Raw genomic sequence first — 12,464 nt, forward strand, 5'->3', positions numbered from 1 at the left:
AGTGGTCACAGCACCAATCCTGGCAGAGTTCAAGAAGCATTTGGCAACACTTTGGGGCAGAAGTGTGACTCTTGGGGATGCTCCTTTGCAGGCCCAGGAGTTGGACTTGATGGTATTCTGTCTTATGTGATCTGATTCCTTTGTCCTGTTTGAAAACTTAATTTTACTTGGTCAGGAGTATTTTATTAGATATTTTTGTCATCAGTACTGTTACTGAACTATTTTAAGAGGCACATGACTATAAATTCTCATCAAGCATCCTGAAGTCTGCAACCTTTTCTCATTGTTTTCTTTCATACTTTTTTTTGAAAAAAACTTCAAAGAACTAGTGTCAAGTTCTCGTCCAAGTATAAGTAGTATTTGTCCTTAGAAATAAAGGCATTAACATGCAGAATATCTAGCATGTTTCTTGGTGTCGGTAGTTGGGGTTTTAAAACCGATAACCATATGGCAATGATGACAGATTCTTACTTGCTCCTAAGCTATACGAGGTTGCTAGGGGTTGTCAGATGACACTTGCTCACATGAGAGCCATTAACAGGGTGTTGTAGCCAGTGTTAGAACAACCTTGCAACTAAGGGCGAGTCACTGCAAAAGCAACTATGCTTTTTTTTTTTTTTTTTAAAGAGGCCATATGGTTCAGTCTTGTGACTACATAATTGCCAGCTACCTAAATCACATACCAGGAAACAAACACAGCTAAAGTCAATATTAGCTGTTGTATCTGCTACAGCTTTGCACCAGGCTTAGTAGGAAAACCTCTGACAGCAGCAAGAGCAAGTCCAGGATGGCTTCTGAAACCTGAAAGTCGTGTCTGTTCTATCTGGAATAATTGCAGGAGTGCATTAGCTACAGCTGTTCTTTTGTATTAATGGCTTACAGAATACATGAAGATTGTTTTGTCTTTTTTTCCCCCAACTGGAAATTCAGACTGTGTTCCTTTATAGGGAAGAAAGCTGATGGTAAATTACCATTGTTAATGGTTGATCGATAGTGAAGAAACTTGCTTGAGGCTGTTTCTCTTCAGCAGGTATCTAGTTTCTTTGAGGCAGCTTTACAAGAGGATTTGTAGCTAAGAAAATGTGTGGGGGTACACCAAAAACGGCAAATGGCACTGGGGGACAAATAGAAAGAACAAGAAACAACAATGATGTACCACTTGGAAATAATCTCTCTTGTACCAAGTTGGATGAAAGAATTAGAAAGTCTTTGAGAGACGAAAGTGTCAGCTGTGCCAGCAAAGTGACTAGACTGCTGCAAAAAAGGTATGCATGTAACTTTTTTATATTATGATTTTTGACAAAGAAAACACATTTTTACGTAACACTAGATTTATAATCATGTGCTGTAAGGCTATTTTGTAAATAATTGAAAAAAATCTGCTAGAAGTTTATTCTTGATGATGACTGAAACATGAGAAAGTCTTTCCTTTTTTAAACTGACCTGACATACTTGACTCTGATTTGTAAGATTTATGTATATGCAAACTGAGGCATAAAGGATAATTGCCTTTCTTTTCAATTAAGGTTAAATAATCTTACCTTCTCTTTCTAGTTTCCTAATTAGTTTCCCCTCTTTTACTTTTTTTTGCTGCCTCCTGTGTTAGTGTATCAAGTACTAACTGTGTGGAGCTGACAGGAGACAATGCTGTGAAGTGGGGGAAGAACAGAGAGGGGAATCCTCTGCTTTACTTGTAAATTACCTCTAATTCGAGCATTACATCAGAGTAATCTGAAGTGGGAATAGTATTTATTTAACTTTTGTGTTGTCCTTTTCAGACATATGCCAGCATGTCTCCAGTGTCTGACTCTTTATAGCTACGTGGCTGTGTTAAAAATATGGTTCAGGGTGGCTTTTTCCAAATTCTAGCACCCAGTGGGTCTTAGAATTGGTATTCTGCATTCAGGATTGCTGGCCTGAGAAGCAGAAAAATATAGATGAATATACATAGATGGTTCAGTCTGTTTAGTTCTCTAGCCTGTAGATGTTGGACTGGAGGAGTGAGGGGTTAGTCACTTTCAAAAACAGTTTAAGGTCAGCTGAAGTAGGTTTTGTATAAATGCATAGGTCACTCTTCAGTTATTGCATGCATGTTGATAATTACAAAGGTGAAGCAAAAGCTTTCTTTGTCAACATTAGAGTTTGGAGATCTGTATTAACTGAAAGTATTTATTCAGGGCAGAATGAGGCAAATTTTTTGTAGATTTTTTCTTGAAACAAGCAAGTTTGCTTTCCCCTAAGTAAGAGAGATCTTGCCTCCATGTCTCATAACTGTAATTGAAGAAATGTTGAAAAAAACAAAGGGAAGTAGCATGTGTAGGAGAAAATAAAGCAAGCTTAAGCTTCTCTGGGGACAGAACTTTTCGGGATATCAGTAAGCTGTTCCAAACTTGTGGCTTCCTTTCAAAAGATTAAAAAAAAAAATCCATAGCATTTTTAGTATCTATGTTAGACCTGGTTCTACTGTCATATGAGCACAGCTTGATTTGGTTTATTTATTTCACTTGAAGATAGTGTTGGTTAGTTCTAGCATCTTCCACCTACAGTAAAGGTGCAATCTGAATGTGAGGCTGGGTAAGCTGAGCTGCTGGAACAGACTGATGGTGTTGAAGGAGCCACATCTTCCATTGAATTTTGGCATCATGCTCTTGTCCTTTCTCCCGTTGTTCTGGCTTTGGCCTTTTAAGTCCTTTTGGAACTGGCTCTCCTTAGGGAGTCAGCTCACTAAGCAGACAGAGAACTGACTTGGGAACAAGAAAACTCAATTAACATCCCAACTGGCCTCAGTACTTACTTGGAATGTATCTTACTTGGAACGTTTTCTTTGTGCCCTTTCCTATATATCGTTTCATGGACGAAGGGAGTTAGCATGCTGCCACCAAGAGGTGCAGGTTCCACTGCCTTCTACTTCTTCCTTTCTCCAACCATGTTTCTGATCCACTTTCATGAGCTTGGACAGACTACTGTTGCTGGAGAGAATTCAGTTTACTGGCGGGTCCAGCAATTACCAAGCAGACACAAGTAACAGGAAGGGTCACCTAGTTACAAAAAGGAGGGAAAACATATGTGGGGCTCTTCTGTGGTCAGGTAAGAAAACATGTTTAGTCAGAGCAGCCACATTTAACCTGAAATGTGAACATATACACAAGATCATATTAATTTAGTTAATTCAGGTGATTTTTAAGAATATGCAGGACCTGACATTGCTAAATAAGCAATAAGCTAATATGGAGATAAGGAAGTAACATTTTGGGGTTTTGGTTTTTACGCGTGTGAAAAATGAGTCTGAGTACTGTCTATATTCTTCAGCATTCTGCTTTTAGGAGATGATTGAATACTCCTGCTGTCCCTGTTTTGGGGGAACTGTTACATAACCTTGCTTAAACAATAAAGGGTGGAAGTACTCTGAACAGTGCTCATCAGCTTTTGTGATGGGCATAAACATCCCAGTCATCTGACTAGTCTTGGGCCTGCTGCTAGATTCCATGTGGAAGTATGGACTTGTATGCCTGTATAAATTGCCTATAGATATGCTTGATGTTATCAAATGAGGATCTCTTCTGTGATGGGTAGGTCTGCTGTAGGAAATGCATCTGTAAGCAATGGCATCATTAAAACATAAGTTTGATATTTGGTTAGAACTATAAGAAGCATTATCTGAAATTACTTTCCTAGATTTGGTTTGCTAGTCACATAAAGTTCTGTATGATAGATTTTGTGTAATTTCTTAGCTTGTTGCTGTCTGGTATTAAAAAATCTGTTTGTAGTTCTGGCTGATTGCAGCAATCTTTAGTTCTAGCATGTTGTGTGGAAAAAGCTGTTAAGTTGGCTTCTACTTTAACATAAAATCCAGTTCATGTCTTGTACAGAAGTCAGCACTGCATGAGCAACATGAGGTTTTCTTTAGTGTGTAGTGAGGGAATTCATTTGTTCATAAGGAAACCTGAATTCATGCAACCCAGCCTGAATGCAACCCTGCATCAGTGGGCAGATGCAGGGCTAAATTGGCTCAATCTGTGTCTGAAATGAATTTTTCTCAGTTTAGACTTGCAAGCCTGTGCTCTGAAGTATGGATGCTGCTGTGCCAGTCATGGAGATAGGGCTTTACTCCTGCATAGAATTTAAGCTAAAGCTATAGAGATGTAACTTTTCTTTGTTGTTAAAGAAAGACCTACAGCCTTTTTAAGATAGCAGCGTAGTTACTTCAGGTTGTCTGTTGCAGCAAGTAAGTAAATAGATAGCTGTGTAACTGAAGAGATATTGGGGTATCTGGTACTGAAGAGTATCAGATTCATGTGGCAGACTAGGATGAAGTGTATTGATGGCTCTGACTTCTCTTGCATTCAGTATAACTGGATTTTGTAATAGCATTGTACAGGCAGTGGGCTGAGAAACTAGTAACAAACTTCTTACACAGATGGTGTCGTTGCATCTCTCTGTGTAAGCAAGGTGTGTAGGATCTTATTGGGCAACTATCAACAATGGTATCAGGTCTGGTCTCATGCAGGTTAACATAATGCTGTGACTGCCTTTGAAAGGGAAGGCTTGAGATCTGTCTGGCACTCTCAGCAGTTCTGGAGGCAACACGTTACATATGCGTCAAGAAGTTTCCTCACTGTGGATAGCAAAACAGCCTTTAGCATCATTCCATGATGGGAAATCTTGTCTATTACAGCATACGTGTATTAGAGTACCTTACAGTGGAGATGGGAATCTGGCTTATTCTGTCCCATGATGTTTAAAAATAGGCCTCCAGACTGAGGCCTTTCAGGTTTGAAAAAGATGCATAAATAGACTTTTTTAAAAGCTATGTAGAAATAGCACAAAGAAGAAATTAAGCTGGCTTTACTTAAAATCATTTGAAAATCACAAGTCTGCAAGTGTCCTTTTAAAGCAGTTATCCTGACTCTAGCAGGGTTTGGTAGTGTTTACCTCACTGTTGAGTTATGGGTGTTGACAGAGCATGGAATAAAATAAATAGTTCAATAAATTCTAGTCTTTTATCTGTATAGGAGTTTTATGCTCTTCTCTCAATTATCTGCCTTCCATTTCTGTAAAGCACAGTTTGGGGAAATTCCTAAATGAAACCTCCTTTTGGGTGGAAGATCAGTGTGGCCTTGGCTGAAGTCTGTTATGTAGTTTGTTAAACCAACAACTATTAATAACAGTTGTACTCTCACCCCCCAGGTGCAGTTCATCCAGGTCAGGGCTGGGGCAGTGTGACTGAGCATCAGTGCTCTGTGGCACTGCTTTAGGCAACAGTAGGTTTTTTCCATTGATTTCAGCTTGTCAGCTACATAACCTGAGAAGTGTTTTCTGTAACTAAAGCTGAGGCCAAGCGAATCTCCGTGCTCTGCTGTGCAGACTGACTCCTTTTGGAATAAAAAAATGAGGTTTCTTGTCATTGCCACAATGATCAGTTCGGCTCCTTGGCCCCTGTGGTAGTGCAGTGAGGCAGGTTGTGTGCCATGTTGTGTCTTTGCAGAATGGGCAGATTCTGGCTTGAGAGAATTGTTTTGCTTCAGGTTGAAGTTCAAGTATCTTGGTTTCATGTACTAAATTATTTTCTTTGTAGCTGGACATCAAGTCTCAGTAATCAATGGCTGCTCTAACTCCTGAAATGTCTCAGAAAAGGGGGAAGAAGAATGGAACAACATAAACCTTGTCTATCAGTTGCAAGGCTTAAACTTTGGGAAAATCTTAACTTACATGGTCAGGAATAGGTCAAAAGGAATTAGGTTTGTGTTGTTTAGAGAAAGAAGAGAGAGGGTGTAAGCCTTGTGCTCTTGAAAGGCTGCAGTAGAGAGGATGGTAATCCATTGTGTTTTATTGCCACTGGGAGTATTGCATAAAATAATATGCTTACCTTATAATAAGATGATCCAGGCTGTGTACAGAGAAGAGAATAATACTAGTTAAGGCCTGGAGCAGATTGCTGAGACTTAAGTTTTGTGTGCTCTTTCTGGAAAATTTTGAAAGAAGATTGGATGAAAATTGGTCTGGCTGTGCCTGCCTTTGTCAGTGACACTGGGTTTAGACACTCCTTTGGAGTTCCTTTTTGCTTTGGTGATTTGCAGCCTGGATTCTGTAAATGCTAAGTAAAACATATATTTACCTAATACCAGTTTCTTCACTTAAAAGTAAGCACACTATTTTAATACCTCATGTTTCTTATCCGTAGCTGGTCCTCTTCGGAGCTGGACTTGAATGAAATCCGCCTGATAGTTTACCAAGACTGTGAGAGGAGAGGCAGACAGGTCTTATTTGATTCCAAAGCAGTCCGCAAAATTGATGAAGCTGTGGTTCAGGTACGAAATTTTAATTTTGCTGTTGTCCTACTGCTCTTTTGTTTTCCTTTCCAAAAACAGTTCTTTTAATAGAACAGTGTCAAATTCTTAATCTTATGATCTTTCACTGTGATAGCTGCAACAAGCATCATTACAGCAGGCCTATCATTTGGTATTTGGTATTTATAATACAAATATGGTATTCAAATGTAACAATCTAGATTTGCTTTCAGGCAGAGAAATCTAATTACCTTTAAACTGAGTATTTCTTCAGCCTTTCTAATGTTGACTGGGTTTGCTTTTTGTTGTTAGCCCTGGCTGTGCAATCTGTTTCAGTGATGTCCACCATGTGTCTAAAAGTGCTTTTTTTCCTTTGGTGTTTGGAGTAGTAAAGTTGTTGTCTTTATGTGAATTAAAACAACTTCACTAGCTAACCACGCTGTACTGTGTAAGCATGACACATGGTGGTATATATGGCCATGTAAGTTTTAGCGACACATAGAAGCAAGAGCAGATGCTGTCAAGATGCAAGTTCTTCTTGCTTCTCTCCAAACACACAAATTGTGGAGTAAAGCTTTCAACAAACTTAGGTCATTTTAAGTAAATGCAACAGTGTTTTCTGTTTTGTGGTGGTTTTGCTTGGTTTTTTTTTCCCTACTGCCTCTATGTTTCTCTTCTACATGAAATTATTTCAAATTTTTGTTTGTTTTGAAATTTTTTTTAGAATCAGCAGCTTCAGCTTGTTAGGCTAACATGGTTTATTGCAAAGCTATATATATACACCTGTATAAGCCATAGAAGAACAGTCACAACTTGTAGAACTTAGTTATGAAGATGCTTAAAAAGCAACAGTCTGTATTTCAGTCACACTGTAAATATGCCGTTGTGCTGAATCAGTAAGACTGATGAGCATCATCAGCTGGTGTCTGATCATCTACTTAAGAGCGTAAATGGGTCAGACTGGTTGTTAATCTTGCTTCCCCTCTTGCCCCACCCCCTGCCCAAAATCAAGGTCATTACTTAGTATCTTAAAGTTGTTTTAAAACCAACAGCATGTTAGCAAAAAATGCATTTCTGGCTTCATTTAAATACTCAAATTATTCCACTTGCTTGAATACCTTAGCTAAAAGTTAATACAAAATGTCCTACCAGAAACTCTCTATGCAACACTGGCATAAAACAGATTATAACCTCCCTCATAACACATGATACAGGCTATAATCTGTTTTCTAGCCAGACACTAACTAAGTACCCTTTTAAAACAGCCAAAGCACTTTGGATCCCATGCAAACACCTAGATGTTAAAAATGGTTTTGAGTATTTGGTTGTTATCAAAAACCAAAACTAAAACTTAATTCATTCAAAATTAAGACAAAATTACTTTCAAACTCAGTCCCATTGAAGTTGAAGTCAAGGAAGCATATGTGTGTATAGTGTGTGTTTTTCTGAAATACACTAAGGCTTATTCACATTGAGTATTCAAATACGTTGTTTGTCTTTAACCTGCGAATTCTACCAAATGATGGATTATTCATCCCTTGTTTTTGCTGGCTGTTCTTCTGATTTAGAAATCCATTAATCATTTGGGGAGCAAAAGTTATATGCAATTTGAGTGATTAATTGTGCAAATGATTACAGGAATTGGTTTGTAAGAAACCCATAAGTTGAGATTGTTTACATAAATTTTGGCAAATATTACAAAGTGTAATTCATAACAATTGGGAACGATCTTCCTGTGAAACTGATTACTCCGATTATATGTGATACTGTGAAAACCTATCTGACAGTGTGAATGTGAGGGCAGTTCTCCACTTGCTCTGATGCTGGCATTTAAAAAAAAAATTTAAAATGGATACATATTTTTTGAATCAAATAAGAGTAATCTTTATTTCTGTTGCTTTCCTGCAGTTTTAAGGAGATTCTTGCCATGATATGTTTAAAGATGGGAGTTCTCACATTTACTTTTTATCACTTTGTTCTGTTTTAACATAGAAAATGGCAGATGAGGCTTCTGTAAAGACTTCTACCAAGAACTGCCAAGCAAGCAACGGGAACAACAATGTTTCTTCCCATAGTCCCTCTGTAAGCTGTATGCAAAATATCAAAGAACAGATACCGAAATATCAGGTAATATTTGCTACTTTGTTGCTTTTGATTTTCCATTGTACTGAAGACGTTAGTTTATTAAAGATTTCTATTAGATCTTTGAATGACTTTGGCTTCTATTACCTTACAGCTTAATCTGAACCTTGAGATATCTACTCTATCCTCAAAATGTTATAGAATAAAAATTTGTCTGGGTGCATCTTAAGCTTTTAGTCTATCTTGGCCTTATCTTTCAAGGAGTTGTGAAATATATCTAATACCATTTTGTCATGAGAAGATCGTAAAAAGCACTATACTCTTGTCTGTTCATGTCTGCTTATGGTTCAGGTCAGTTCTGAAGAGGCTATTGAACATGGTTTATTAAGAGTCCCTTTAGTCTGTCTTACTATAATATTAAATTTAAGGTGCTTTGTCTCTTTCTTAGTACAAGTGTTAGCATTTCACCTAGAAAAATGAAGTCTGAAGAATGTATAGGTTAAGGTGGGAAAAGAAAATAATTATATTTAACTGGAAGGTGATTTTCTTCAGAACTAAAAAACTTCTCTTTGTATTTGCTATTGATAATCAGTCTTTGGAACAAAATAAGCAACTGATCTGAAGACTGCATTTCTAAGTATAATCATAAAACATTTTCCAATAAAAAATGTTTCCACGAGGGCAGGGAAGTTGAGTTTACTCATTTGAATAAGGAAGGCAGCTTATTTTTTGGGGGTCCACACCACAGAATCCAAGTCCTGTTAGCATTTACAAAAAACATTATCAAACACTCTGTTATATGGGAATGTTGCTGGACACAGCTATTGCTTTGGAAATGCAGAAGATCCTTTTTTCTCTCTTGCCTTTGGGGGTCCCCCCAGAACAAGGGTAGTACTGCTCATCTAGTCAGAAAAATGTGTGATTTCTTCCAGCTGTACTTGCTAAATGCACAGTGTTAAGCCCACACTGAGTACACACTGATCTTACTCTGCATGAAAAAGATGAACTTCTTTGTTCTCCATTCTGAATGCATCACTGTGGCACTATGGTAAGTTGAAATAGTATGCCAAGTTATTTTTGACTTTGCTGTTCCCATCTTCTTGTCTGTGTAGTACACCAGACCAGCCTCTGATGTCAATATGCTGGGAGAAATGATGTTTGGCTCAGTGGCAATGAGTTACAAAGGCTCCACCTTGAAAATTCACTACATACGGTGAGTGTCCTTTTCTGTGATGCGCTGTCTTGTCAGGCACTTGGAATTGATGACTCAGTGAAATAAATGACTGTTTATCCTTTCAGCTCTCCCCCACAGCTGATGATAAGTAAAGTCTTCTCAGCCAGGGTAGGAAGCTTCAGTGGAAGCAACAATAAGTAAGAACATCTTTTTTTGTATATAATTTCTTTCCTTTCCCAGCCAGTGCAGTTGTCTGTCTGTCTCCTTTTGTAGTTCTGGTAGAAAATCAGGAAGGCAGCTATGGAGAATTCTCTTAATAGTTCCTAGTTAGGCTGGCCAAGTTTTTGATTTAAAAAAAAAAACAAAAAAAACCTCCATGTTTCTACTTCCTAATTTGTCCAGGCCATGCAGTAAAGTTCAGAGGTTAGGTGATTTGGACAATCAAAACCTCCATCTCTTATTGCTCTCAGAAGATGAGGAAGAGATATGCTGAGAATGCTTTGTCCCCATATCCCACTTCTGTTTCCTTCAACAAATACACTATTTTGTTTTACCTCCTCCCAAAAATGGGCAATATGAATAAATTGAATCCTAAATGCCACAGAAAGAAGCTTCCAGTAATTCAAATATAAAAAATAAATGCCTGTTTCCTTCCAGTTTCAGAAACCTACTTATCCTTCAGTTTGGTTTTAAAGTTCATGTTCAGCCTTCTTTTTTTATAAAATGAACCTAATTCTTAAGCTAATATTAATACCTATTGATCATATTCTCAAGGAATATTGGCTTCTCCCTGTTTTAGCTTGCAAGATAGCTTTGAATACATCAACCAAGATCCCAGTCTGGGAAAGCTGAGCTCCAATCAGAATGGTTTGGGAACCTGTCGCAGTGGAAGTAATTTAGGTAAATATTTCCAGGTTCTCTGTCTTTCTGACAACACAAGGCCATCTGTTCATTCAGTTTTGGCTTTTTTTCTTTCCCAGTACATCACCTCCTTGGGTTTTTTACTTTTTTTGTGCTTTGGTTTTGGTTTTTTTTTTCATTTTTTTCCATTTTCTCTACGTTGCTTTTGTTTCCTAGGTGTGTTACAGCTGTGTAGCAGCAAACTGCTGCAGGGTGTGTCTGAAGGAGGTCCCCTCCGGCTCATCCGCAGTGCTTCTTTCTTTGCAGGTTTGTGTGGAATGCCAGCCACAGTGTGACCCATCCATATGCACACACAAATCCAACTCCTTCTGAATCTTTGCAGGACATGCATAATTAGCCTCTAGAAACAGAGGGCTAAAATAGTGACAGCAAGTGTATCTGGTATATACTTAAAAACATGTCTTCTGAAAAGATGGCTAAATTACTGTGTTTAATTTTAAAGGTATTTTATGCAGTCGTTTGAAGATGAATTAGCCCATATGTTTCTTAGAGACATTATGTTTCCTGGCTTGTTGCTGGTTTCTTGCTAACATGCAGGTGTCTTGCTGGTGTACTGCTTTCTCTTCTCTGATCTCTTGCTACTTTTTAATTTGGTGGCAGATACTCAAAATTCTTGAGCTAAGTTTGGGAGGCTTTAAGGATTTTTTTTCCTTAAGCAATATTAATTTATTTCATTCTCAAAACTTTAAGCAGCATAAAGTCTCTTTTTACAGGCAGAATGATGATCCATGCAGGTGGGTAGATCTCAGGCCTAATTACTTCTGTTAATTGCAAAAATGTGAACTGAAATACCAATACAGTTTCTTCACAGCCTTTGCAAATCTTGCATGCTCTACAATTTGAGTAATTCTGCACTACTAACACTTTGTAATCTGACATAGACTGAATATTTATTGTGAGGCTTTGTGGACAGTAAATCTCAGCTCAGCAAGTGAAACAGAAGCTTTTAATGGACCTTGTGCTGGACTGTTTTATTCCGATCTCAACCTGTGTCAAAGGACGATCTTGCACACTCAGAGTTTATCAAGGGTGATGAAGATACCGCCAGCCCTCACTTTCAGAGTTCTGATTTCTGATAATGCAGACTGTATTCATATTCTTAAGCCCCTTGGAGATGTTTTTAAGTTTACTTCGGGCAAATAACCTTCCTGTGGTGACATGGTACTCAGCATAGGCTACTGTTTGCTGCCAGCTCTCTTGACACCATACTGATTTTGAGCAGCAGTAAGGGATGTAATTTTTTTGGTGTATAACCTTTAAACTTAAACTTTTTTTAAAAAATGCTGACAAATAGTATGATGAATTATGTAATATTTTCTATTGATCTGCTCTGTTTGTTTTAGCACACAGCACACCTGTTGATATGCCTAGCAGAGGACAAAATGAGGACAGAGACAGTGGCATTGCTCGGTCAGGTATCTGCTGTCTATCTTGTTTGCCTGCTTTTGTAATTGTTACAATTCTTGGCTGCAGTGATTCACCTGAAATATAGACACCTCATGACCTGTAAATCCATAATTGTTTTTATCTGCTAGGTGGTTTGCCTTCTGCATTTGCCCCAAGCCTTCATGCAAAAGTATTTGCAATTATATTCTTTGTTTACAGCCACCATGTTCTGGGTTCTTAACCAGTTTATAATTTGGAGGAAGAACTGGTTGGAGCCTTTACTAGAGCAAATGAAGAAAAATGGCTTTTTACACTGTATAGGAAAATGAAGACCAGAAGTCATCCTGTCTATTGTAATGGGAGTGAAAGGACTCGTGGGAGAGAACACTTTTAATGAGAATAAGCAACATTTTAGTATGTTTTAGTAGGGACATTCTCCTACTTTATAACAAATGAATGTCCTCAAGCAGCAAGATTTATTTAAAATAATTCTCTCCTGTGGCAAGTGAGTTGTGTGAAAAATATCAGCAAGCAAGAGCAATATTTGTGAGAAATTATTGTTAGAGTATGAAGAAAAGTATTTAACCAGCAATCTTTGTGATTCATTGTATTTG

The 12,464-nt window shown here is 37.9% G+C and overlaps 1 protein-coding gene across 2 annotated transcripts in view; it reads left to right on the top strand.

Annotated features, from left to right (window-relative positions):
* The first annotated feature begins 825 nt into the window (after positions 1 to 825).
* FNIP2 (folliculin interacting protein 2) overlaps positions 826 to 12,464 on the top strand; it is a 33,546-nt gene continuing 21,907 nt past the window's right edge. Inside the window, exons 1-8 of one of the 2 annotated variants that reach the window (XM_041427890.1) lie at positions 826 to 1,265; positions 6,182 to 6,308; positions 8,280 to 8,414; positions 9,482 to 9,582; positions 9,669 to 9,740; positions 10,343 to 10,443; positions 10,621 to 10,710; positions 11,808 to 11,879. In XM_041427890.1, the coding sequence (XP_041283824.1) occupies positions 1,081 to 1,265; positions 6,182 to 6,308; positions 8,280 to 8,414; positions 9,482 to 9,582; positions 9,669 to 9,740; positions 10,343 to 10,443; positions 10,621 to 10,710; positions 11,808 to 11,879 (883 nt within the window). In that variant the 5' untranslated portion in view covers positions 826 to 1,080. The remainder of the gene's footprint in view (positions 1,266 to 6,181; positions 6,309 to 8,279; positions 8,415 to 9,481; positions 9,583 to 9,668; positions 9,741 to 10,342; positions 10,444 to 10,620; positions 10,711 to 11,807; positions 11,880 to 12,464) is intronic. The other variant, XM_041427891.1, reaches the window with a different exon arrangement.

This window comes from Onychostruthus taczanowskii, unplaced genomic scaffold (genome assembly GCF_017590055.1).
Source record: "Onychostruthus taczanowskii isolate IOZ18803 unplaced genomic scaffold, ASM1759005v1 scaffold12, whole genome shotgun sequence".
NCBI lineage: Eukaryota > Metazoa > Chordata > Aves > Passeriformes > Passeridae > Onychostruthus > Onychostruthus taczanowskii.